Source organism: Tetrao urogallus (assembly GCF_951394365.1).
Source record: "Tetrao urogallus genome assembly, chromosome: 3".
Classification (NCBI taxonomy): domain Eukaryota; kingdom Metazoa; phylum Chordata; class Aves; order Galliformes; family Phasianidae; genus Tetrao; species Tetrao urogallus.
This window is the reverse complement of record NC_136815.1, coordinates 15,495,321-15,523,312: the sequence shown is the minus strand read 5'-3', so window position 1 is coordinate 15,523,312 and position 27,992 is coordinate 15,495,321. Positions and strand designations below refer to the sequence as shown.

Sequence of the window (27,992 nt, the reverse complement as noted above, 5' to 3'; positions counted from 1 at the left end):
TAAGCCAATCAATCTTGTGTTAAAACTGAAATCAAGAATCGTCATATTTATTTGCTATGTTTCTGCAATTAGCAACCACCACTACTAAAATGTACACCTTACTACTTTTATTTTGTTTTGTTTTTGTCAAGCTTTTATTGCTTAGATTCTTCACTGCTGTCCAGATTAGGGAACTCTTCACTCTGAAAAAATATTGTCTTTCCACAGAAGTTTTGCAGTAAATCATGTCACCTTTTTCACACACTCTGCCAATTTTGACTTCTTTCTATCTCTAGAAAGAAATGGCAATTTTGAAAAGTAGTATAACTTGCTGCCTCATTTTCTGAATCCTTTCTGATTTATCACCTCTATTTTACTCTACAGATTTTAATCATGAACAAGAATGTTTGCTTTTTTTTTTTAATTATTTTTATGTGTTAGTCTTCTGCTTACACACTACGTTTTGTCACGGACAACACTGGGAGCACGTCATTCCAAATCTGCACTTTTCCTTAGAATAAAAATAAAATCTATTAAAACTGCTCCTGAAAAAGTTGCAATAGAAATTTTATCTATGCAGTCCCTCTGAAAATAACCCCTCATATTTACTTTAATGGAAAATGTAGTAGATATAGAGAATAAAATAAGATTATTCTCAGCAAATTCTCAGCTGCAAGATATTATTTTTCAACATAGTCACAACCACTTACTATGTATTTTCTCCAGAAATGACCAAGTGCCTGTAAAAATATGTACAATTGGAGGTGACGCTGTTCCCTCTGCTGAAATTCTCCAGCCACAGATTCACTGTACTTACACCCATTGTTTGGTCTCCATAAATGTTAATCAAGCATCAAATAATGTCAATGGATGCAATTTTTTTTCATGTGGAGGAATTCGTCTGCACACCTTTGCTTCATACATACTTCCATGTTAGATACCAGGTTGTTAGACTGCCTCTCTGCTGCTTTCTGTTTCTTGGTAACAAAACCTAATAGCATATTGGCAGAAGAACAGCTACCTCCACTGCAGTTCCAATAACACTCACATCTGACATCACAGGCTGACATAATAAAACAGGAGACATTACTTCATGAGCAGACTTATAATACTGTGACTGTGAGGAAAAATGGACAAGTACAATCATGAGGTTCAAGTCTCTCATCCTCATCATTTCAGGGTGCAATTTTTAATGTCAATTCACTTCAAAACTGGAAGATCAATAATTTGAAAAATAGTATGAGGCAAAGTCTGTTAACCTTCAACTTTCTTAAAAATGTAAGTTGTGTCCAAATTAACATATTTCTATCAAATCTTTTCCCAAAATATAATTTGGATTTACTCCTTGAATGTATATCTTCTTCGTTACTAACTAACATTTTACTGGGATGTAGGAAGGGAAGGATTATCAATGATTTTACTAAAAAATAGCACTATTAACTACGTTTGTCTTCTTCAAGATTACGGAAAAGCATATTAAAGCCAAGAATAGGTAATAATTGAATGTTATTTCCAATTATATGCCTTTTTCGTATATAATTGCATTCTTGTGGTACTTGCCAGGCAGCTCTAACTAAATATATTCTTCTAATCAGAATTTTATCAGGGTGCTAATTTCAGTGTAGATGTTTCTGCTGGCTTTTTGACTGAGTCAGATGGTACAAATGTAAATGTTATATATATACATTCACAAATGTAAATGTTATATGTTATAACAGCACTTCCTCAAAATACTTTCTCATATTTGGTTGTAGCAGTAATGATTGCTCCATTTTATCGACTTCGTTCCATTCAGTAATGCACAGTTAGTTCTTTCTGAAGGTCGAAAACATAATTGCTTTTTTCTAATTCTGAATTTAATTATGTGTATCTACCAAAAAACAAACAAAAAAACCCAACAAAACACCATAATTTTACTGTGACAATAGTAAAAGCACAGATATATACAAACAAATCTGCAAGACAAAAAAAGAAAATTCTTCAATCGCAATCTAAAAGTTAATAGTCAAAACAGATATTTCAAAGTCATTCAGACCAATAAACATAATGTATATATTTGACAAGATTATTGTAGAATATCTCTTACCTCTGCAAATAGGAACAGGGAAGTCCCATGATGCTGTATTCACAGAGTTAGCTATGCAAGTAAGCTGAGGATGGCCATCCAAAATATATCCAGTTACACAGCTGTATCGGATTTTGTCACCAACGTCAAATCTTGTACCGTATAAGATACCCTTTGGTGGGACTCCAGGATTGCCACAGGAGCTACTCTGTAATTCTAGAGAATAAATATTTATTATCACTTACAATGCTTTAATATACCCCTTTGTGCTGAAAAATACAGAAAATTTAAATTAGTTGTTTTAATGTGTATATTTTTTAACTCTAAGCACTGAAAAAAGCCTGTCTTAGTCTATTGAGCATTTGCTTATGTGCCAAAAAAAAAAAGAATAATAAAAAAAAAAAAGAGTAGAAAACTATGAGAAAATAATCAAAATAATCACAAGGTTTTCATTGAGATCCAGCTACAGACACATTTTTATATTTTTCTAAAACAATAGCAGGATACTGCTTACATTGGAGGAGTAAATAAAGGAATTTGATATTTCCTTGACTCTTTAGTTTTATAAAATAAAAATAATAATTAAAGGTGCTATACAGACTTGGAGAATAACAGATCTATATCAAGCAAAGTTTGAAACTAAGAACAAAATTAGTCAAGACAGAGCACTGGGAGATATTCTTAACAAACATAAGCCTTGGCATGATCAGGAAGCTTTTGGATAACTGAATAGGTTTTAGATAATGAGACAAAAGTGGTGAGATACTGTTAATTGTAAAAGAGACACAAAAAGATTCGCTGTCCTTAAATATGATGAATACAAAGACTAGTGATACCTTCAGCAGTCACTGCCTAAAACTGTTTTACTGCTGTCTTGTAAAATTACGTACAAAAAGCAATGCATTACTATAAAATTACATTAAAATTTAAAGTACTAATTAAAAATCCACCTTCTAAAATAAAACTAATGCTCTGCTTACATTATTATATAACTTTAAAAATAATATTTGGCCCATTTCATTATCTTCTTATTAATATAAAAGAGTACATTAAGACTTCTAAACTAATCTGAGTGCAGAAGATGAATCCTAACCTTTCTGCAATTCATGCTTCCACTGAATGCAATGTAAGATCTTAGAAACAGGATGTTCAGTAAAACCAGTGACACAGATTTTGTATTTTTCCTTCAAAAACTTTTGTAACATTTACTCTGTCTGAACTCTAAAAACTTTAGTTTTTAAATTCAACAAATCCAGTTTTTAAGCACATCTAAGAATGGTGACTCAAGCACCTCCCTGGGGAGACTATTCCAGTGCTTAACAACCCTTTCTGTAAATAAGTTTTTCCTGATATCCAACCTAAATCTCCCCTGGTGCAACTTGAGACTGTTTCCCCTTGTCCTGTCACCTGTTGCCAGTGAGAAGAGACCAACCCCACTGTCGCTGCAATCACCTTTCAAGTATTGGAAGAGAGCAATAAGATCTTCCCTCAGCCTTCTCTTCCCTAGACTAAAAGTGCCAGTTCCTTCAGTCAATAAATAACTTCCATCTGCTCTTAAACAATACCGAAATTTTAAGTTCACTGTGTGTTGCATCCTGAGAATTTAGAATACAATCTGGGAAATTTTTCTACCAAATGTATGGTTAACATTACTTACTGTTGAATAAGCTAATCATTTTAAATCCCAGTATGTCAAGATCACATTAGTTGCAGTATCATAAATGTAGCAATATCCACACGTATTCATCTATGCCATTGATACTTCATAGTATAAATTTGCAGAATTTAAAAATCAAAATGCTTTCTGACCTTAACGTTCTTCTTAGAAACAAGGTACATATGAACTGATTTGTCAGTAAGTATTATTTTCATATTCAATTTTTATTATGCTGAAGAATTCCTATTAACGTCAATAGAAATTCTGTACAAAGACATTGTGTAAAGCATGCCTCAGAGAGTTCTAGCAGGAGTGGACAAATTCTTTTAATGAGCTTCATTAGCAGAAATACGGCTACTAATGAATGCCAATTAATAAGCTATTCAAATGAAATCAGATTAAACATATCTTTTTGTGACTATATTTTTATAGTCACAAAATAGTTGGCAGAAGCTCAGTTGTTCTCATTCTTAGTACTCATTCAAGGAGAAAAAAGTCAAAACTAGACACTGAAATTTAAATTTCAAATACATTTTTCATTTCAAATTTTTTCTTCTTATCCAAATTTTATTATTTTTTAAATTTAATTATTATTGTTATTTTTTAATGCATGTACTATTTATCAAATCTGGAAAAGCACCTTTCATCACTGATCTTCTAGGCGTGACATTTACAGTTTCATGTCCAAATACCTGAGAAGATCATGGAGTAGATCCTCCTAGAGGCTATGTTAAGACACATATGAGAGATAAAGACAGCCAGCATGGCTTTACCAAGGGCAGAGCATGCCTGATCAATCTGGTGGCCTTCTATGATGGAGTGACAGTTTTGGTGGACGGGGGAAGGGAAATGGATGTCATCTACCTGTACTTCTGCAAAGCCTTTGACATGGTCCCTCACCATATCCTTCTCTCTAAATTGGAGACATGTAGATTTGAGGGATTGAATGTTGGATGGATTAGGAACTGGCTGGCTGGACACAGCCAAAGGGTTGTGATCAATGGTTTTGTGTCAAGGTGGAGGCCGGTCACAAGCAGTGTCCCTCAGGGGTCGGTCCTGGGACTGGTACTCTTCAATATCTTCATCAGTGACATAGATGATGGCACTGAGTGCACCATCAGCAAGTTTGCAGATGACACCAAGTTGAGCAGTGCAGTCAGTACACTAGAAGGAAGAGAAGCCATCCAGAGGGACCTGGGCATGCTGAAGAAGATGGCCCATGAAAACCTAAGGAGGTTCAATAAGGCTAAGTACAGGGTGTTGCACTTAGATCAGGGCAATCCCAGGTATTTATATAAACTGGAGGAAGACCTCCAGGAGAGGAGCCCTGCGGAGAATGACTTGGGGGTCCTGGTGGACGAGAAACTAGACATGAGCCAGCAGTGTGCGCTTGCAGCACGGAAGGCCAACAGTGTTCTGGGCTGCATTAAAAAAGGGGTGGTCAGCAGGGAGGGGGAGGAGATTGTCCCCCTCTAATCAGCTCTTATGAGGCCCCATCTGGAGTACTGCATCCAGACCTGGGGCCCCCAGTACAGGAAGGATGTGGAGCTCTTGGAGCAGGTCCAGAGGAGGGCCACTAAGATGATCAAAGGGCTGGAGCACCTCTTCTATGAGGAAAGGTTGAGGAAAATGAGATTGTTTAGCATGGACAGGTCTCTGGGGAGACCTCATTGAGGCCTTCCAGTACTTGATGGGAGCATACAAACAGGAAGGCAAACAGCTGTTTATGAGGGTGGATAGTGAGAGGACTAGGGGGAATGGCCTTAAACTGAGACAGGGGAAGTTTAGGTTAGATATTAGGAGGAAGTTTTTCGCTCAGAGGGTGGTGAGACACTGGAGCAGGTTGCCTAAGGAGGTTGTGGATGCCCCATCCCTGGAGGCATTCAAGGCAAGGCTGGATGTGGCTCTGGGCAGCCTGGTCTAGCGGCTGGCGACCCTGCACATCTCAGGGGGCTTGAAACTAGATTATCATTGTGGTCCTTTTCAACCCAGGCCATTCTATGCTTCTATAACTCTAGAAGAAGTTATATTTGTTAAACAGGGCTTTTCTATCATGGATCTGTGTTGGCTGTGACTAGTGATTGCATTGGCTTTCTGTGTTTTTCACACAGATGTGATGTACTAAATTATGTGCTTTTTAAGAACAGAAAACTTCCAGAATTTCTGTAAGATCTTTAGTGTTAACAAAACAGCTAAGGTATCTACTCTGCCTGCTTCTGCGAGTGAAATCTACTCCTATCATCAGAGTTAGTGCTTTTTGTATGCATTAAGAACAACTTTTTACCAATTCAACAACAATGATTTTGCTCATGCTAGCATATTTTTTGTTTGTTTTGAGGTTCATATTTGTATTTGTTTCTTTTCAGTTAATGAACACCCACATGGCACTTGAACTGCTTAAGTATGCATAGATCAAAGAGGAAGGAAAGACACAATTAACAAATGCTTTGAAAGATTTAACATGAACAACACAGATTTATAAAAACAGAATGAAAAAAAATCTAAAAGTCAATTTTCTTTTTTGCCATAAGTGAAAAACAAAAGTTATTCTTCCATGACTGCAATGGATCTCTCACTTCACGATTTAAGTTAGAATAAAATTTATCATTCTTAAATTCACCTTTCTTTTCAACAGTAATAGAAATAACAGATTGACTTATAACCAGTATTTTCCCTGATTTTTTTTCTATCTACAATTTACATTGTTCGGTCTGAAGAGATTGTCATGTTCTCATGCATGTCTGTAAAAATGTAAATAAGAAGAACTGTGAGAAAAAGTTTTTTCTCCTGAAGGAAAACAAGGTAAAATATCTTCTTTTTTTTTTTTTTCCTCCTATTTTGCTCTTCGTTTATAAACCAGTATATTTACAGCATTAACATCAGTGAGGGACTCTACTGTTCAATAAAAGTAATACATCTAATTATGCATGCTTTCATACATATTTTTAAATAAATGGCATAATTTTGATTTTTTATTCCTTTTGAAAATATTTTCATGAAATAAAAAGGCAGAGGAACGTGATTTACATGAAGTAAATTTACAGAGAGTATAACAATGTATTTTAAAAGTATGTTCTGAGGGAACTTTAAAGGTAGATTTTGATATTGAATCTAATTCTGTTGCTAAGGAAAAAAAAATAATCATTGCGTTTTTCTTCTCTTTGTGTTTATATTTATAGCATTAAAGCCATATGTTATTTTCATAGGTACACATCAGTTTCAGCAGTAAATAAATTGGAACAGTGTTAATATAATGCTTCTACAAGCAAGAGAACAAAAGCAAAATAAACAGCAAAAAATCCTCCAGGATATGTGGAGAACACAAGTAATAACCTCAGTACTATAGCAACACTGATATTGTGAACGTGACAAATGGAATACAAGAAATGATCCAGGGTTTACAATATGTTCCTGTCACATCCAATACACTGTTCTGAATACTGTTCTGTTTAAATCAGCTGAAGGAATAGAGCAGCATTAGAGAGCTGAAAGTGTGTGTAAGAAGACAATGGCAATCAGTAACTCTACCTTGTAAGTACATATTCCAACACTGTGTGAAACTGACACAAAAATGAATCTTCACGTAAACTTCAGAACATGTGGATTAAATCTGACATCTCTCCATCAAACATACTTCCAAGATTTTGCCTTAATAGAATGACAAAGCAGAAAAATACTGAATACTTAACTAGTAGAGCTGTACAGTTTTGACAGAACTAGCCTACCTTATTTCCCAGTTATAACTGAATTGTTCAAGCACAGCAAAGGGAACAAGAAGGATTCCTGCAAGCATCTCCATAACAAAAGGAAGACTAGGGAAAATGTGGGCCCTCTCCTGAAGGAAACAGGAAATCTGGTTACCTAGGATAGTGAAAAAACCAAGATACTGAGTGTTAATGGACCTCAGGAGCCCCATGTTCCAAAAACCAGACTAAAGGGCTGGGAAAAAAAAGGTGTGTTCTTGATGAAAGATTAGTCTGTGGAATACTTGAGCAAACTTTGCCTTTGCAAGCCCCTGTGCTCTGATGGGATACGCCATTAGTGCTGAGGAAATTAGCAGATGTGGTTGTGAGACTATACTCTGTAACCTTTGCTCAATTGTGGCAATAGAGAGAAGTGCCCAAAGTCTGAAAGAAAGTAAATGTCAGTTGCATCTTGAAGAAGAGGAAGAAAGAATACCCAGGGAACTACAGGCCAGTCAATCTCTGGGAAAAGGACAGAACAGCTAATCCTGCAATTCATTTCCAGATACATGAAGGAAAAGAAATCATCAGGAGTTGTCCATGTAGGTTCACTGAGAGGAAGGCACAGAATCACAGAGACCAACCAGATAAACCTCTATAATGAAATGACTCGCCCATAGGAAGAGTGAGGAACAGTGAATATTGTCTTCTTAGAATTCCATAAGGCCTTTCACACTTCCTCCCGTAGAGAAACTGTTGAAGGATAAATGAACAGGCAGAAAAATGAACCAAACACTGACTCAGTGGGTGGATCCAGTCGGTAGTGATCAATGGTGTAAAATCTAATTGGAGGCCAGTAATGAATGAGGTATGCCAAGGTTTAGTACCGTGTCCAGTCCTGTTCAACATCTTCATTAATGATCTGAACAATGAGGCTGAGTGCACCCTCAGTAAACCTACAGATTACACAAAACTTGGGAGAGTGTTTTATTCCACAGAAGGCTGTGGACTCTAAGACCTGCACAGGCTGGAGAGGTGAGCTGATCTCATGAAGTTTCACTCTCATTTACAAGAAAGGGAGCAAAGAGGACCTGGGGAACTACAGGCCAGTGAGTCTCACTTCTGTGCCTGGGAAGATCATGGAACAGATCCTCCTGGATGACATGCTTGATCACATGAAGAAGTGTGTGATCCAAGACAGCCAGCACGGCTTCATCAGGGGAAAGCTGATCAGATGCCTCACCAATCTGATAGTCTTCTATGATGGAGTGATGGCATTGGTGGACAAGGGGAAGGTGACCGGTGTCATTTACCTGGACTTGAGCAAGAGCTATGACATGGTTCCCCACCACATCCTTATCTCCAAATTGGAGGGATGTGGATTGGATAGGTGGACCACCCAGTGGATAAGAAACTGGTTGAAAGGCTGCAGACAGAGTGTGGTGATTAATGATTGTTCTATATCCAGATGGAGGCTGGTAATGAGCGGTATCCCCAGGGGTTTGTCTTGGGACCGGTGCTCTTTAACATCTTTATCAATTACATTGATGATGGTTTCGAGTGCACCCTCAGCAAGTTTGCTGACGACACCAAGCTGAGTGGTGCAGTTGACATGGTAGAAGGAAGGGATGCCATTCAGAGGGACCTCAACAGACTTGAAAGGTGGGCTCGGGTGAACCTGATGAGGTTCAACACAGCAAAGTGCAAAGTTTTTCACTTGGGCCGGAGGAATCCCAGGCATCCATACAGACTGGAAGGAAGGGTCCTTGAGAGCAGCCCTCTGGAGAGGGACCTGGGGGTCCTGATGGATGAAAAGCTCAACATGAGCCAGCAGTGTGCCCTTGCGGCTCGGAAGGCAAATGGTATCCTGGGCTCCATAAGAAGAGGGGTGGCTAGCAGGGACAGGGAGGTGATTGTCCTTCTTTACTCTGCTCTTGTGAGGCCCCATCTGGAGTACTGTGTCCAGGTGTGGAGCCCCCAGTACAGGAGGGATAGGGAGCTGTTGGAGAGGGTCCAGAGGAGGGCCACAAAGATGATCAAGGGATTGGAGCACCTCCCAGCTGAGGGAGCTGTTCAGCCTGGAAAAAAGAAGACTGTGGGGTGACCTCATGCAGCCTTTCAATACCTAAAGGGAGCCTATAAACAGGAGGGGAGTCAACTCTTTGAAAGAGTTGACTCCCGCAGGACAAGGGGAAATGGTTTTAAGTTGACAGAGGGAAGATTTAGATTGGATGTCAGGGGAAGTTCTTTACAGAGAGAGGTGTTGGAACAGGCTGCCCAGAGAGGTTATGGATGCCCTGTTCCTGCAGGTGTTGAAGGCCAGATTGGATGGGGCCCTGGACAGCCTGGTCTAGTATTAAATGTAGAGGTTGGTGGCCTTGCATGTGGCAGGGGGGTTGGAGATTCATGATCCTTGAGGTCCCTTCCAACCCTGGCCATTCTGTGATTCTGTGAATCTGTGAAGTTCAACAAGGAGAAAGACAGAGTCCTGTGCCTGGGGAGGAATAATCCCAGGCACCAGTACATGATGGGGATTATCCAGCTGGAAAGCACCTTTGAAGGAAAGAACCTAGGAGTCCTGGTAAACACCAAGTTGAACGTGAACCAGGAATGTGTGTCCTTGCAGTGTCCTTATTGCTAAAAGAATGCTAACGGTGTTGTGCTCTTGTCTACATTAGGCAAAGTATCACCAGGAGATTAGGAGAAGTTATCCTTCTCTGCTAAGCATTGATGAGGCTGGACCTGGAGTACTGTGTCCAATTCTGGAAACACCAGGATAGGAGAGACATTCAATGTACTGGAGAGAGTCTAATGGTTATCAAGGGACTGGAGCACCTCTCTAATGAGAGGTTGAGAGTTGAGACTATTCAACCCGGAGAATAAGAGGCTTTGGGGTACACCATATCAGTGTGTGTAAATACCTGAAGGGAGAATGCAAAGAAGATTAAGCTAGGCTTTTCGGTGCTGCTCAGTGCAAATGCAAGATGCAGTAGGCAAGAACTGGAACACAAGATGTTCCATCTAAACATCAAAAGTACTTCTTTACCATGCAGGTGCCAGAGAACTGGTATAGTTTCTTTAAAGAAACTGTGGATTCTCCATCCTTGTAGCTCTGCAAAAGCTACTGGACATGGTTCTGGGCAACTACTTGGGCATGAGGTTGAATCAGATGACCTCCGGGGCTTCCTATCAACTGTAACCACTCTGTGATTCTGTGATAGCTTTTACTAATATCTACTTGTGTTTGATATTCAAAATCGTTATCTGCAGGAAATCCCTGTACAGCTCCTGAAAGCACTAGTTAAACTTGAACTCAGGAAGACCACTAGACACTGCAGGAAGTTTTGGGATAAGAGCATGTCACCGGGCTGGCTCCATCTACACTATTCTGAAAATACACAACATAACCATTTTAGTGACAAGAGTGATATACTGTACCTGCCACATATGGTAATTATTCAGCTTTCCAAGAAGCCCACACAGATGCACCCTGCCTGCTATGCAATAGCTATGTAGATATATTTGTATATGAGTCATAATGGGATTTCTCCATTAGGACTGCAGTAATTCTGAGCACTTATTTTTCTTTATATTGCTATATTCTGTAGGCAGCTGGGAAGACACTGTTGTAATTACAGAACAAAGGTTATTTCGGAAGTCAGTAGAATCTAAAATCAAAGATCAGCCTAAATTCCAAACCATATCAATATTCATTCTGTAATATATACTTGAATATATATTTGTTTGTCTTCTACAATTATAGAAAAGAATATAATCTAACTGGCAACTGTGGTCAATGGACTTAAATCCACTTGTCTGCCAATCATGAGCCATGTACTGGGGTACTGGGCTGCTTCTATCTAACATCTTTATTAGCAACCTTGACGAGCGGATTGAGGGCACCCTCAGTAAATTTGCAGATGACAAGTTGGGAGGGAGTGTTGATCTGCCTGAGGGGAGAAAGACACTGCAAAGGAACCTTGATAGACTGGATTGATGGGCCAAGGTTGACTGTATGAGTTTCAATAGGGCCAATTGTTGGGTCCTGCATTTTTATCACAACCTTGGGCAAAGAGAATTAAAGGATCCAATTTGTGAGACAAATCCATTCGCTCATCTGTTGTGTTTGTATTGGCTTTTCATCATTTTTTTTTTTTTTGATTATCTACTTTCTACAGTATTATGTCAGCTTCAAGTCATTTTAAATAATCTGAGTCAACAGTTTTGGAATGAGTAGAGGACAGTGACACAATTATTAGCATAATCTGCTTACATAGCAGATTCTTTTGTGAAAGACTTCTGGTAACTGAAATTCTTAGTGCTTAAATAATGACTGGTTAAGATCTGCAGTGCCGATCATACAGTGAGATGGCATACATTACCCCTCTGCCTCTGAGATACGAAAACATTTTAGGATCTATTTATTTAATGGCATGTAACTGAAGATTTCTGGGAAGAATTGAAATGTTTTTATCATAAAAGCTTAGTTCAAATATAGTTCAAATAGATTGAAAAGGTATAAGCTTTGTCTGATAATATTAAGAAATATTCTAGAAATGACATGGGTGTTTTCATAACCACAGTCTCTGAGAGGGTAAAATATTCTCTTGCTTCCTAGAGAGTCTCGCTAAGCCTAAGTAATTGACAGTCCTTCAGTACGATGGCCAATTGACATTTGCAGACATCCTTATTAGACTCATCTAAATAATGGCAACTAATTCACTGCTTAATATCTTGGTGGGAAGCTTTTCCTAAAATATTAAATATAAAAACTGCAAATAACCTGAATGAAAGTAAAATAAATAAACAAATAGATAAATAAAACCAAAACGTCAGCAAAAGTAATTCTGAAGTATTTCATAAGGTGAAAAGATGTAATATAACCATATCACTGTGGCAGGTAAATTCACATTTTTTAAAAATTATATCTTGTACGTAAAATAAATTCTGCTTGAAGTCTGTACTATAATTAAACTTTATTGTATAGGCTTCGTACATTTCTAGATAATGACATCAAGCATTTTCATTGCATAAAGTATTTCCTATGGTTCCCTTTGCCTATCTTTTAAAGGGACTGATATTTAGATTAAATCAAATGTCGTGAGTAGATTTGCATTTGAAAAAAATGTTATCTGGTGAAATGTATTGCAATTTTTTTTCTAAGTGCTTTGTTTGTACTGAGAATTATTCATTCATAAACTCAAAGTTAATTTTACTCCTAATGGAATTTTTCTGGTGCTTAGCCTCAATCTGCACTTTGGCTTTTAAAAGTATTTCTTTAAAAAACATTTATTTTTTATCAAAATCTATTGCTTTTTCTTTTCAGAAATATCATTTATTTTTCCTTTGAAAGTATTTCATACTGCTGACATATTGCTTTAAGTAATTAACTAAACATATATATTTCCATTTCTCCCAGATATAACCATTTTTTTCTTTCTAGACTCTCCTTTGTCTAAAATGGTTTAACTCAGGACTAGTTTTCAAAAATCATTGATAAGCATTAGTATTTGAAGTGAAACATATTATCAGGACACTGTTAAAAAAAAACAAATACATTTTATTACTAAGCAGGCCAGCAGAACAAATAATTCATATTGTAATTGGCCAGGACATATAATTTATTGTGTTGTTAGGAAAGGGTCAAGAAATTTTTAAATGTTCCATGGAGTTAATTTCCTTGTTCTTTTTTTTCATATAAAAATATTGTCATTATTAAATTACAATTCAATGCTGTCTTTATTGAAAAAAATGCTACTAAGTAAAATTATGCCCCAGTGTAAATTACTAAGAAGAGACCACACAAATTGAGTTCTTAAAGCACTGATGTCTCCTACACCTAAAAAAGGGAACCCACAGTGTCTGAGTGACATAATAAATTATATATAAGCCGCAGGTGCCTAAACGTATCTGCAGTGAGTCCCAGATTATATGCCTTGCATAAACATAGGCCTAAACAGTTAATTTTAATCTTTTTATATACTGCAGAAGATAAGTCTAATTAGACTATTTATTTTAATTTTCCACATTACTTTATAGACAACAAAAATAGGAAAAGTGTGAGGCTGGGCATTTTCTTTCTCTTATTAACTAAATATAACTTCTGACTTCACATTTATTCTTTGTAATTCAGTGATATATGGAAAATAAATAGTTGGAAATACAAACAACTTCTAGTTTCCTGAGTTTTAAGTTGTTAATTACATAAAAATTAGCATTCACATTGTCCATTTAGACATGAAGTCTACAAACTCAAAAACATATTGCTTTAAAAATTAATATTTTTAATATCAAATTTGTGGATGAGAAAATAATATTCTCCATTTTAAAGTAAAGCTAGACATATCTATACAGAAAAATCGCAGAATAAAAGAATTGCAGGCATTAGAAGGGACCTCAGGAGATCACTGAATCCAGCCAGCCTGCTAGAGCAGACTCGCTACAATAGATCACTAAGGTGGATGTCCAGATACGTCTTGAATATCTCCCTAGAAGGAGACTCCGCAGTCTCTCTGGGTGACTTCTTCTAGTGCTTTGTCACCTTTACCAGAAAGAAGCTTCCGCATGTTAATACAGAACCTCCAGCGTTCAAGTTTTAGACCATTGCTCCTTGTTCTATCACTACACACCACCAAGAAGAGCATGGCCTCATCCATTTGCCTCCTACTTCCATTTATAAACATTTATCAGATCCCCTGCCAGTATTTTATTCCCCAGGCTGAACCAGGTTACCCAATCTTTCCTTGTAAGGGAGATGCTCCAGGCCCTTTGTCATTTTTGTGGCTTCCACTGGAATCCTTGTAGAAGATTCCTGTCTTTTTTTGAATAGGATTGCCCAGAACTGGGCACTGGACACTGGAGGGGAATGGGACTAGACTGCCTTTAAATATCTTAAAAGAATCTATGAAAATAAAGAAATAATTAATTGTCAATGAACTCTAATAGCTGCCTGGTTTGAAAGATACTCACTGCAGAGTATTTTGTATCTTGTTGGGTTAATGGGTTAATATAGTCTTGACCTTGAATGTATGCCCTGTTTGAATTTACCAATTTGCAGGTATGGTGGCAATTTAAATTTAAAACTCTTCTCACAAAGTTGTTTTCTAACCAGTACAAGGGATTTCTAAACTGCTGACAGAATATTTTTTGAATTTTTTTAAAGTTGTTCAGCAACTGGATTTCATTCTTCTATGAAATAAAAGCAATTATTTTTACATTTCTATACCTTATTGTCGGATTTAACTTCATTCAGAACATTTTTCAAATGTAAGATTTATACTTCTTTTTTCTATTTTAAAATTCAAACATGCCAACACAAGTTCATTTCTTTTTCCCACAGTCCACACACTTCTTTCATTTCTATTACCTTTTCAGTACTTTTTTAAAATTCACAAAAATTTGGTATTCTTTTTTAGTTTCTCATTTTTTCAAGAGGTCTTCATTCAGTGATAAATGTCTTACTAGTTGAGGTTCTGAGACAAGACAAGATAATCTTTCCTTACGTCATTTTTCAGTCTTTCTGACAACTTTTTACTTTCCTTCTTCAGCTTCTGAAGTCATCCTTTTACAACTCAGATTTCTCTATTGTTATAGCAGTTTTTCCAGAGGCAGTACTATGAGTTTCAGACTATTTCACTTGAGATGTACCAGTGACAATATAAGAAAGAATTCTAATATTTAAAATGATCATTTCTTTATACTATATACTAGTGGGTTTGTTTTATTTCTTTCTTAAAATGCTTCTGTTTAACAAGAAACTGTTATCAGACCAATAAATTCTGCTAATAATCTCTTAATGATTTATTGAAGTAAATAGATGAAGACTTGCCAGAAATGTGAGAAGAATTTAAGCAGCTAAAATGCCACAGAATGAAAATCATGCTTTTTAAATAAAACTGCTTAATCACATTTATGCTTTCTTGAATTGGTAGCTGGCCAGAAAAATAAGCAGACAGTATATAAATAGCTATCTGTACTGAGTTTATTCAGCTTTAATTAATGGAGTTCAATTGATGTAACTGCTAAAGAAGCTCTAGGAGGAATGAACTTTCAAGCAAGCATTCTGCAGTGGCAATGTAATTTGGGCATCTTATTTGTCTATAAGCTTGAAGAGGAAATATACTCTCTTAGTTCTTTGTCTTGTGTATAGTGTAAAATATTCAATGTGAAAAACTTTCAGGAATAGGACATTAGATTGTTTTGTAAAATTACATGTAAATGATTGACACTTGTAAAATATCACAAATACACACTTAAGTCACAACCCTTGCTTAATTTCAGTTTACTAGATGATAATGTGATACAACTGTGCTTCTTTTAAAAAGGAAAATTACTATCAATATGATGAGTTTTTCAAGATGTTTTATGATGTATTTTAAAGATAGAGCTCAACTGGTAACAAAAATTAAAATTACAGCCCTATGGAATTTCATACAAAGCTGTTTCTGACCTTAGTTCAGAGACGTAAAGAATGAATGGTATAACGAAGATTAACAGAGCATGTCTGCTTATTTATAGTTCTCATGAAAAACATTGAAACAGCAGGGTCTGAGTACTGTTTCTGTTATTACATTTCTGAAAAGAACTTAATATACATATCAAAATTATCTTTCAGTAACCTAAAAGACAATAACCTGAGATGAATGAATTCCAAGGCTCTTAGGTCAACAATAGTCCTTGTAGTCCTTCACCCAGCTTTTCCTGGAATATCTAACTATTCCAAAACTTCTTTTATTTTATATTGACCAATATACTTCACATTTTTGAGCAACTTTTCCCAGGTTTTTTAACTCTGTTATAAATTTATTCTGTACTGTAAAATATATTCTAATAGTACATAATTAAATAAATTTAATTGATAAAGAACTCTTCAGGAAAAAAAGGTCTTTTTGAGTGACAGAAGAGCCTTGGAAAAATTAAGGTATAGGTAGCTAGTGTTTCGCTACACTGCAACAAAGGAATGCCCAGAGAGGTTGTGGATGTCCCGTCCCTGGAAGTGTTCAAAGCCAGGTTGGATGGGGACCTGGGCAGCTTGCTCAAGTATTAGATACTGAGGTTGGAGGTCTTGCCTGTAGCAGGGGAATTGGATCTTGATGATCCTTGAGGTCCCCTTCAACCACAGCTGCTCTGATTCTATGATTCTGTGTAAGGAATGGTACTTTTAAAAAAGTGTTGTTCATGTAGGGAGATTCATTAACAGAAGAGCAGAATTACTAAATGACAAGTCCAGAAAGACAATCATATCCTTAGCGGCATCAAAAGATGTGTGACCAGGAAGTTGAAGTAAGTGATCCTGCCCCTCTTCTCCTCACTGGTGAGGCCTCACCCGGAATGCTGTGTCCAGATGTGGAGTCCGCAATACGGGAAAGACATGGACCTGCTGGAGAGCATGCAGAGAATGGCTAGAAAAATGATCCATGATCCACCTCTCTTATGAGGACAGGCTGAGAGAGCTGGGGCTCTTCAGCCTGGAGAAGAGAAGACTCTGAGGTGACCTGTCAGTATCTAAAGGGAAGCTACAGAAAAGAAGAGGATAGACTTTTTAGCAGGGCTTGTGGAGATAGAACAAGGGGAAATGGCTTCAAATGTAGTGAGGGTAGATTTAGGTTAGATACAAGGAAAATATATTTTACAGTGAGGTTGGTGGGGCACTGAAACAGGTTACTTAGTGTTGTAGTTGATTGCCCTGTTGTACATCCCTGGAGACTTTCAAAGCAAAGCTGGATCAGGCTCTGGGCAACCTGATGTAGCTGTGGTGCCTTGTTTATTGCAGGGGAGTTGGACTAGGTGGTCCTCAGAGGTCCCTTCCAACACTAAGGATTTTATGATTCTATGATTTTAATAGTTCTTACAGCCAGACTTGCATTTACTTCTAGATATACTTACTTTCAATATCTTTTACAAATTATTTCATTATTTTTTGAAACTGCAAGGCATTTGACTAGCGATCCACAGCATTATTATCCTCTCATACTTAAAACTGCCTAAATTTGCACAGAAGTTTCTTTGAATTACTGTACTAACAACTAATCTTCTGATACAAACTGACTTCAAATATATATACATACATATATATATCTTCAAAAACACAAGCAAACAACAGTGACAACTGTATTCTGTTTTATCTCCAGTTCTCTCTTTCATCCCATCGTTCAGGGAAGTGAATGAACATCTGTGTGGTGTTTAGTTACCTACCATGTTAAACCCCAGCACACCTTCTAACAAATTTTATTTGATTTTAAACAGGAGAAAAATTCTATTGATGAATAAGTGATTAGTTATCTTTTAACATTTTTTAAAAAGGGGTGTTTTAATCACAACAGATTGGTAATGTTATAATGGTACTGATCTGTATAATGACAGTAACTAACAATACTGAGTGCTTAATTCACAAAACCAAAACTATTAACTTATTTCTAGGCATGATATATATTCCATATCCTTTATAGATCTTAGAGGGAGATGTAGAATGCTCAACAGTATGAAAATCCTTTTTAAATCCAGAAAAAATGAAAATCTGGTAAAATGACAACGAGTCTGTTATTAGGCCGTATTTTTCTATTATTTAGATGTTTATTCTCATTGTGAATGAGTTTTCTATTATCTTCTGCAGAGTTTGTAAGATTGTAACCTAAATACACTGAATCATTGTTGCAGAACTATATATGTTAATACTTTTAATACAGAAGTTCTACTGAAGAATTAAAGTCAAAATTCTATGATCGAGTGCAGGCAGGTTGAAGAATTCAGCCTTATAACTCTCAAAATATGTGTCATTTATTACATTTTATAAACGTTACAAATATTTCCAAGTCTGCTATTGCGTATTATTTCAAAAATTTTATTGACGTATAATTTAGGAAAACAAGTAAGAAGAAAGAAATTGCTTATAAAAATGGAGATGCATTTAATTTGTACTTTAACTTTATCAGATTGCAGTTATCTCTACTTGTCTAGATATGGGATCAAAACGAGAATCTTAAAGTAGAAAGTTTAAAGGTTTGAATTTATCAGGATATTGTACTTATCTTAATAAGGTGACAGTTCAGTAGATGAAGAATATAAGTTCACAAAACAAAACAAAAAACACAACCACTTCAGGTTCTCCTGGGAAATGTCATTCAAGACTTGCAGTGTGTATAGAAGTTTTTTTGTTTTCTTGTTTTTTCATGAAAAATGACATTCAGTATATATGAGAAGAATAAATAAAGGCTGACATATAATTAAAATATCAAATTAATCATTGCCTCAGTTAAACTTGAATATGAGGCACGTATCACAATGATAAATTACAGTACCATAGGCTGACAAATATGGCTTATTTAACAGCACTGTTCTGAAAAAAAAAAAAATTAAACAGAACACTGAAAGATTAAATAGATTTTTTTTTTTTTCTGGAAAAAGAGAGAGACTTTGTTTTCTCAGTACTCAAATATTTCTAAAGGGAGAAGAAACAATGTGTTTCTTGTTGGTTTTTAAATTTCCAATAAATATTTTTGCTAATGCTTAAACAAATGAATTTACCTCCATCCATTTTCCCCAGAGGAAAATTATGTACCATTCTTTATGTTACTCTATAATCAGTCAGCTTCTTATTTATTCAATTTTTGTTATGTAGCAAGGAAAATGCTCTACCATGCAGGCAACAAATTTCAAAATTAAGTCCATACTTGAATGTATATACATGAGCTTTTACACTACAAATCAGATGTTATTTTGCAAACATAATAACACCAAATTAAAAAAAAAAAAGGGGGGGGGGGGGGGAAGAAATAAAAGAAATTGTATTTCACTGTTTTTTGTTTGTTTGTTTGTTTGTTTCATGTATTCTTTCTAAAATATGGAGGAAAATTCTTCTCATCAGGAACAATCTTTAACTGTGCTTTTCACGTGTTATTAAAGTGATACAACAGCTGTATGGAGATTTTGAGAGGTGCTAGTGATTAGCTATGCAATTCTACATTACACTTTCCACTGTCTACAAGCAGATGTATCTTCCTGGAAAGTGTATTTCTTGCCTGATGCCCAGACTTGTAATTTCAAAGAGCAAAAACTGTTCAGTTTTTAAAACAGTTACCTTGTGCTATTCAATTATGCAGGTTATGATGATAAGTCCAAGGGAAACTTTAAGGAGAGCAAAAGTTGCTAACAGATTATGAGAAAAAGTGTGAAGAGAATATGAGTCTGTATGGTACTGGTATTCCTCCCTATCTTTCTGATTTGGAGGGAAGTTTCAGCTACAGTCAAGGAAGTGTATTCTTTGTACACAAATATTTTTTCATTGCATGCTTCTTGTGTCTTTAATTATTATCTCCCCTTGTATAAAAAGGTCCTTGAATAGATAATTTAGACATATGTATACCCCCATTTTTTAAGATTCCTTTATGAAGAAGAAATGACTGGCTGTGTGGAAAAGATAAGTGAAAGCATTTGATCTAAAATAACTTGAATGTAATAAGTCTTTCGGTATAATTTTCCATGACATTCTCACTTAGGAGATGAAGGGGTAAAGGCAGGATTAAAATACTGATCATTATGAAAATTACTAAGCATAACTGAAAGAAGAAGCTGAATAATCTAGCAGAGAACACTGGGGCCTATATAATCCAACTTCTTCACGAGCAGCGTGTATGCCTCAGAAGGCACTGTATGTAACTTTGTTGAAAACATTTTGTCAGAGGAAGTGGTGATGTGACAAACAACAGTCTAAAACTCAATGGACTGGTGGACTGAGATAATGGAAATCTCATAAAGTTCAGTAACAAAAAAAATGCTATGTCTAGTATGGAGTGAAGTAACTTCATATATCAACTGATGGGAATTGAATGACTGAGATCCCGTCAAATAAACACTTGAGGGCAAGCAGATGCTGAAGCTTTGGAAAATTTGAAGGCAGTTATAAAGAAGTAGAAGTCAATGGCCACAGATAGCAGCTTGAGAGGTTCCAGCCAGGTGTCAAGTATTAAATGGTGAGGTTGGTGGCCCTGCATGTGACAGGAGTGTTGGACATTCATGATCCTTGAGGTCCCTTCCAACCCTGGGCATTCTGTGATTCTGTGATTCTGTCAAGAAAGCTTTTTTCCCTGGAGAGTAATGCAACATCAGTACACTCCTCCGAGACACTAAGGAAGCCTCAATGGTTTGCAGGATTCAACTAAAGAAAGTCACAAGTAACATAATTTATCACCAGCGATGTTCTTGCTTCATGCAACCTGGATAAGAAACTTCATGAGCTTTGAGCCAAATTTTCAATGATTCTAAGAAAAAACTGCTCAGGAGAACAAAATGGTTTCAGACTGAGATGTGAATGTAGAAAAGGGCTATTCTTCAAATGCTTACAATTACTACACTTTGCAGAATAGAAAACACGTTTAGTATTAATGACTCTAACAAAATGATGAAAATACAGAAGAATAGCATGAAAGAATATCATAAAATAATTTATGATCTGGAACAAAACACTTTATGTTAAGACTTAAAAAGACTATAATAAAGAGAAAAAATACTCTGAAATACGTAATGTTATTGCAGTATTTAGGAGCCTAGATAAGAACAAAGAGATGCTAAAATTAAGGGCCCTGTAACTTTCCAGACCAAGAGCCAGCGACTGGAAGATTAAAATTGAAGTTTAAAAGTTTACTTTTAAGTGAAGCTTAATAAGTGAAGCTTGACAGGTGACAGGGTGAGGGGAAATGGCCTTAAGTTGCACCACGGTAAGTTTAGGTTGACTATCAGGAAAATCTTTACAGAAAGGGTTGTTAAGCATTGGAATAGGCTCCCCAGGGAGGTGGTTGAGTCACCATCCCTGGATGTGTTTAAAAGCCATTTGGATGCTGTGCTCAGTGACATGATTTAGTGAAGGGTTGTTGAGGTAGTATGGTTAGGTCATGTTTGGACTTGATCTTATTTACTAAATTATTTAAAATGTTGCAGATAGTAACCTCACCTTCTCTGTACCAGAAAAACATGGTACTGCCTAATATGCCAATAACTTTCTTGATACATTGTGTGTGTTATATATTCAAGTCAAAACTTGAGATATTTCATTCATGTTTCCTATTTCCTTGAACACCTTACCGTTCTACTTCTGTGTCAGATACTGCAAGTAATACATGCAGACCTCTGACCAGACACTGTCATTTTCTGTTCCCATATAGTTTCTCAATACAGTAAGGGTATATTGGATTTTTGTGCATGTGTGTGTGCGATTTCCTAGAAGATGTAACAGATGTTCATATATTCAATCAAAAGGAAGAAACACTAGGACTTTCTATTACCTTGTTCTCCAATGTGTTGAATGGAAGTAAATATTCAAAATTTATATTTCCTTCTTATTTTCATTACATTTTCTTTTTGAAAAATAGGAATTTATATGGCAAATATATATATTTAGATTATTTAAATGGTCTTTATTTTAAGTATTCATTTATTCATGAACTTCTCTATAAGAAACACAAAGAGAACTCATTTACTTCAATTTTTATTAAGGGCTTGTTGAAATAATCTCAGCACATATACCAAAATGTATATGGCAAAATCTAACACCTGCCCCCTCCATTCCCCCCCACCCAAAACAAAAACACCACCCAGATACCTATGGTATCTGCCTGTTAGTAAGCCTGATTAAAGAAAACTGTACAGCTTAAAATCTGTGGCCTTTGCGACTCTAACCTGACAACTGCTCTTTCAGAGCTCCTTTTACAAAGATCATTACAGCATAAAACAATAATTACTTGCAATAATACAATTTTTATATGAAATTATTAATGATATTGTTATAAGACTTCAGTACTTTAAATCTGAGATTTAGATTATCTATTGCCACTTTATTCTGATATTCAGAATAGCTAAAAATGAATTATGTTATTTATTCACATTTTCTAGATCTACACCAACTGTCAAAATTATTTTTATCATCAACATCCTGTCATATTTAAGTCCTACTAGTAGGACTACATGCTTTAATAACTCTTTACATCAGCTACCAATTTTTCTTCATATTGATGAAAGAAATGCATGATTGGTTTCTAGAAGTCATTAAATGAAAATTCCATTTTGTTAATAAGCACCATCTGTTCTCTTCTTTCTGGCCTTTCTCTCCCATCATCAATGAAGACAAGATAAATCTTGATATTTTTAACATTGCTCTTGAGCTCATCTATAAAACTTTTCAGCAAAATTCCTAAATTCCTATAGTGCCAATCCAACAGAAACATCAGAACCACTTCATTATTTATGGTGTTTAATAATAATTTATAATTCAGCTTTTACAAGTATTGTAACAGTACAAAAAAAAAAAAAAAAAAAAAAAAAAAGCAAATGTTATTTGATAATACTATTATAAATATGAAACATATACAGGATTTTCTGTTTTCAATATAAAATAATACATAAAAGAAGTTCTTTTTTTTTCTCATAATCAATAGAAAAGCACAAAAATGCCCTTCACCTTGAAATCAAGTAAAGATTTAAAAATGTTATCGTGAAAAATGTTAATGAAGTCAGTAAGTTTACTATGCCAGATACCTGTTAAATAGTTGTAAAATAAACCAGTAAAAACAAAAGAAAGCACTTCTCAAAGCAAAACTTTGTTCACTGAACTCCCTTGCTGTGTGGTACAACATGCTGTTTTCTTTCTTTCTTAGTAGCTGTGTTTTCCCTCCCTAGACACAAAGAGCAAAGCTGTCTTTATTTCTCAGGACAACTGAGACAACTGGGACGTCAAACTGTTCAGAAACCAAAATATTCTTACAAAAATATATAAAGAGCAAACCTACACCATGACTTCACTTAAATGATCAAATGGATGATTAATTGTAGCATTTCTCCTCCATACATCAATGCCCACACATAGATCTTGGAAGCTACTAGGAAAAAAAAAAAAGATAGAGATGCTAGCATGCTCTCTAGGAAACAACAACAATAATAACAAAAATTGAAAAATTGAAAAATTAAAAAATGCAAAAAATAAAAATAAATAGAAGCAGTAGACCTGTATAACCCTCAGTCCTCACTCCACCTAGCAAAGCTGCATGACTAGTCAGCGATGAAATGATAAATGTATGTGTATAATATATATATATATATATGTATATGCAGAGCTGGAAATTATGGTAGCTCAAGTATTTTTCTTAAAAGTTCTTTATTTTTCAATGTACTTCACCATTTTTTGTCATTACTTTAAGTGAAGTATTTTTGTTTTTAGTAACCTCTTTCACATTTTTCTCATTCCATCTCTTTTTTTTTTCCCCTCAGTTATTGTGCTGTATAAGGTATATTCCTCTGATGTGTTCGTTTTTTTTTCCCCCTCAAATCATTGAGAAAATGAACTTAAAGTAGTAAATGCACAATGGTACCAAAGCTATCCAAACATTTCACTTGACATGGAAGAAAGAAAGACAGGAGGGAAAGGTGGAGGAAAAAGAGTGAGGATTAAGACTGAGGCTTATGGAGGGTAGAGGTCAGAATGTGTTCTTCAGTGGTCTACTGTAAACTCAATTTGACTGGAGACATATGATGGCCGACTCCATTGCTTCTGTGATTTATATCATTTTATATGTTTGCACTAACTTTTCTATTCCCTTGAGAAAAAGTTCTCATATGCCAGGAATGTCCACAGTAGATCCATGAATTCTGTAGTCTCTGTCAAATGTCAACTTTCAGCTCAACTGAAATTTTGCCAAGGATGATGGTGGATCAGAGAAAGAGATGTTGGCAGGACCTTTTCACTCTATTTCTTTGTTTTCAAGATAGTAAAAAATCTGATTTCTTTATGTGCTTCATTTTAAAACATTTCAAAGGAAAACATTTTAAATGATCACTGATTGTGAAAGGTATATTCCTTCTTTTTCATCTTATACCTGGATATGCTCCCTTCAAAGTTACGCTTTGATTGCTCATGTTTCCCTCTCACGCCACCTCTGACTATGATTTCACTTCATTGCATTGATGGGTTGCTAATCATTTCTGTCTTAGGTTTCAAATTGCATATCCATAATGAAGCACTTAAGTGTGTGGCCTGATATTTAGGAGTACTGTGTGTGCAGATGTTTCATCACGAAGCTAACAAGCAGCTAGTGGGCAATCAAAACTGTTGAAAATTGAATGCTAGGTAGAACCAGATTTGAAAATGTTGATTGCAGGGTTATACACATTCAAAAAGAATACAAGAACAGAAATGGAGATTGCTCTGAAGTAATTATCATTTAAATACATCTATTCTCTCATGTCAAGGAATAGGGCATGAAATGAATGTAACATAATAAGTTTTCATTTCCTTGCTAACTGCGTGTAAAGATAGGTAGCCTCACATGAAGTCAGAAAAACAGGAAGAGAAAGAAGAAAAAATATCTGCCTTAGTGCAGCTCTCAAAGAAGTAGGTCTAGCCATAGGAGAGGTGACTCCAGTGAACTAGAACTTTCATGCCTAGCTTTATTGATTTTGGTATTGCTGACTTTATGGAACAAAACATCAGATTAAAAATATAGTCAAACATCAAATTAAAGGTAACAAGTTTATATTTTGTTCTAAAATACTGATTTCTGTGATTGAATGTAATATTTATTCATACTTGTCAGTGATTTGGGAGCTAGATTCCTATTAATCATCATGACATTTTTAGCCTAGAAAGGAACTATGTGAGGAGTTAGTTGTCTGTGCAGTCATTGCTGATCCTGCATTTTAGTTTTAAATGTTTTCTGTCATAACTGAAATACCCTTTTTGCTACTACTGACCTTTTTGCAAAAATCATACGGGAGCAGCAGATGACACTACATAGAGTGAAGTTAAATTTGACTATTTATGGCAACAGATCACTGATAAAAATTACTGCACATTTTCTAATTCGCATAAGAAGGGTGTATGCTAAATTTTGCATAGTAAATATTTCATAATAATTACATTTATAGAAAACATTTTTTTCTAATCACATTGTTGAAAAACAAAGTTACTGACAATCAAAAAATGAACAAACCATGAAGTAGCTATCATCCAGCCAAATCTGGTCACACACTGATTAAATTTCTACTTTGTATACTATGTTCTACCTTGTCTGCAAACTGGAAAAATTGGCCTTTCAGATATTTTCCTAGCTATCAGTGTGTGATTTAGATATTTATGATCCAAGAGATTAATTCTCTATTACTGATGGGTGAAGGAGGGTTCAACAATAGCCTCAAAGCATTTCCAGTAAGTTCACTTCAGCTCCTGGATTGCCAACAAATACACTTAACCAAAGCAGAAAGATATCTTTTCATTAATTTTTTTTAAAAAAGATAGAAAAACAATAATGTTTGTTTATGTCATATAAATATGTTACAGTTTATAGCCTCAGTGCCAGAAAATTATAAAAACTGGATGGATCATATATTCCAGCTCTTCAAACATGTTTAAAATGAGCTAGATCATAAACGATATTTTCTTGAATATGCATACAGTACTATGAACTTTCACATTTCAGTAACACATACAAGTCTGTGTGGCCTGTTGGCATGCATACCAGGATGTTGAAGGAATTGGTTTGGTAATTGTCAAGCCACTCTTCATATTAGAAAAGTAATGGCTGTCAGGTGAATTCTTCAGTGACTGGAAAAATGGAAATATCACTCCCATTTTTAAGAAAGGTACAAATGAAACTGCAGACTGGTGAGCTTCACCTCTGTGCTGGGAAAGATCATGGAACAGATCCTCTTGGAGGCTATGTTAAGATGCATGCATGACAAGGAGGTGATCTGAGGCAGACAGTAAGGCTTCACCAAGAAACAGACTGCTCCTAAGAAAAATGGTGAACTTTTATGATGGAGCAACAGTTGACAACAGAAAACCTACTGATGCCATACCTGTGGACTTCTGCAGGGCCTTTGATATGCTCCCATAAAATATCTCTAAATTGGAGAGGTATGGATTTGAAGAGTTAAGAGAGATTAGGAATTTGTTGGGTGGCCACATCCAAAGACTTGCAGTCAGTAGCTCCATATTCAGATAGAGGCCAGTGGCAATTAGTGTCCCCTAAGAGTATGCCTTGAGACCACTTCCCTTTAACATCTTTATCAATTACATAGACAACGGGATTGGGTGTGCCCTCAGCAAGTTTGCAGATGACACCAAGCTGAGTGATGCTGTTGATGTGACAGAAGGAAGGGTTGTCATACAACGGGACCTGGACAACCTTGAAAAGTGACTTCATGTGAACTAAATGAGATTCAACTTGGACAAGAGCAAGATGTTATGCTTGGATCAGAGCAATCCCAGATATATGAACAGACTGAAACAAGAACTCATTGTCAGCAGCCCTGCAGAGATGGACTTCAAGATGAAATTCTTGCCATACGCTAATGCCTGCATTAAAAATAGTGTGACCAGCAGGAGGAGGGAGGTGGTCATCTCCCTCTACTCAGCACTGGTGAGGCTGCACCTCGAGTATTGTGCTCAGTTTTGGGGCCCCTCACTACAGGAAAGACACTGAGCGTGTACAGAGAAGAGCAACAAAACTGGTGAGGGTTCTGGAGCGCAAGTCTTATGAGGAGCAGCTGAGGGAGCTGGAATTGTTTAGTCTGGAGAAGAAGAGGCTCAGGGGAGACCTCATTGCACTCTGCAACTTCCTGAAGGGAGGTTGTGGTGAACAGGGGTTTGGCCTCTTCTCTCAGGCAACGAACAGGACCCGGGGAAATGGCCGCAAGTTGTACCAGAGGAGGTTTAGGTTGGACGTGAGGAAAAACTTTTTGTCTCAGAGAGTGGTCAGGCATTGGAATGGCTGCCCAAGGAGGTGGTGGAGTCACCATCCCTGGCAGGATTCAAGAGGTGTCTGGATGAGGAACTGTGAGATGTGGTTTAGTAGCTTGTGGTAGCAGTGGTAATGAGAAGCCAGTTGGACTAGATGATCTAATAGGTTGTTTCCAACCTTGCGATTCTATGATTCTATGATTTTATGATTTTATGATTCAGTATGCATTTGTTGCCCAGAAGAACTAGTGTATCCTGGGCTCCATCAAAAGAGAAAGGGAGGTGCAACAGGGAGAAAGAGAGTGATTGTCCTCCTCTGCTCTGCCATTGTGAGGCCCTATATCGAGTACTACATGCAGGTCTGGTGTCCCCAGCACAGGAATTATGTGGGACCATTAGACCATGTCCAATGGAGGACCACCAAAATGATCAGAGGGCTGAAGCAACTCACCTGTGAAGAAAGGTTGAAGGAGCTGAAATGGTTGAACCTGAAGAAGTTAAGGCTCTGGGAAGACCTCACTGCAGTATTTAAAAGGAGCTTTTAAACAAGATGGAGACCAACTTTTACATGAGAAGATAGTGATAGAACAAGCAGGGATGGTTTTAAATTAAAATGGGGGGAGATTTGGATTAGATGTTAGGAAGAAATACTTTGCATGCAGTTTGGTAAGGCACTGGTACAGATTGCCTTTCCCTGGAGGTACTGAAGGTCAGGTTGAATGGGGCCCTAGGCAACTTGATCTAGTAAGTAGCATCTCTGGCCATGGCTAGTGTGTTGGAAATAGATGACCCTTAAGGTAATTTCTAAATCGAATCATTCTAATATTGATTCTATGATGAAAGTTCTTTTTAGATTTTTGATTAAAGTCTACAAATTTCTGTGACTGC

The 27,992-nt window shown here is 36.3% G+C and overlaps 1 protein-coding gene across 3 annotated transcripts in view; it reads right to left on the bottom strand.

The window, feature by feature from the left end:
- The window catches only part of CSMD3 (CUB and Sushi multiple domains 3), a gene marked incomplete at both ends in the record, with an annotated part of 527,537 nt that overhangs the window by 401,785 nt on the left and 97,760 nt on the right, over positions 1-27,992 (bottom strand). For all 3 annotated transcript variants that reach the window (XM_079533061.1, XM_079533062.1, XM_079533063.1), the window contains one exon: positions 2,066-2,260. In XM_079533061.1, coding sequence (XP_079389187.1) covers positions 2,066-2,260 — 195 coding nt within the window. The remainder of the gene's footprint in view (positions 1-2,065; positions 2,261-27,992) is intronic.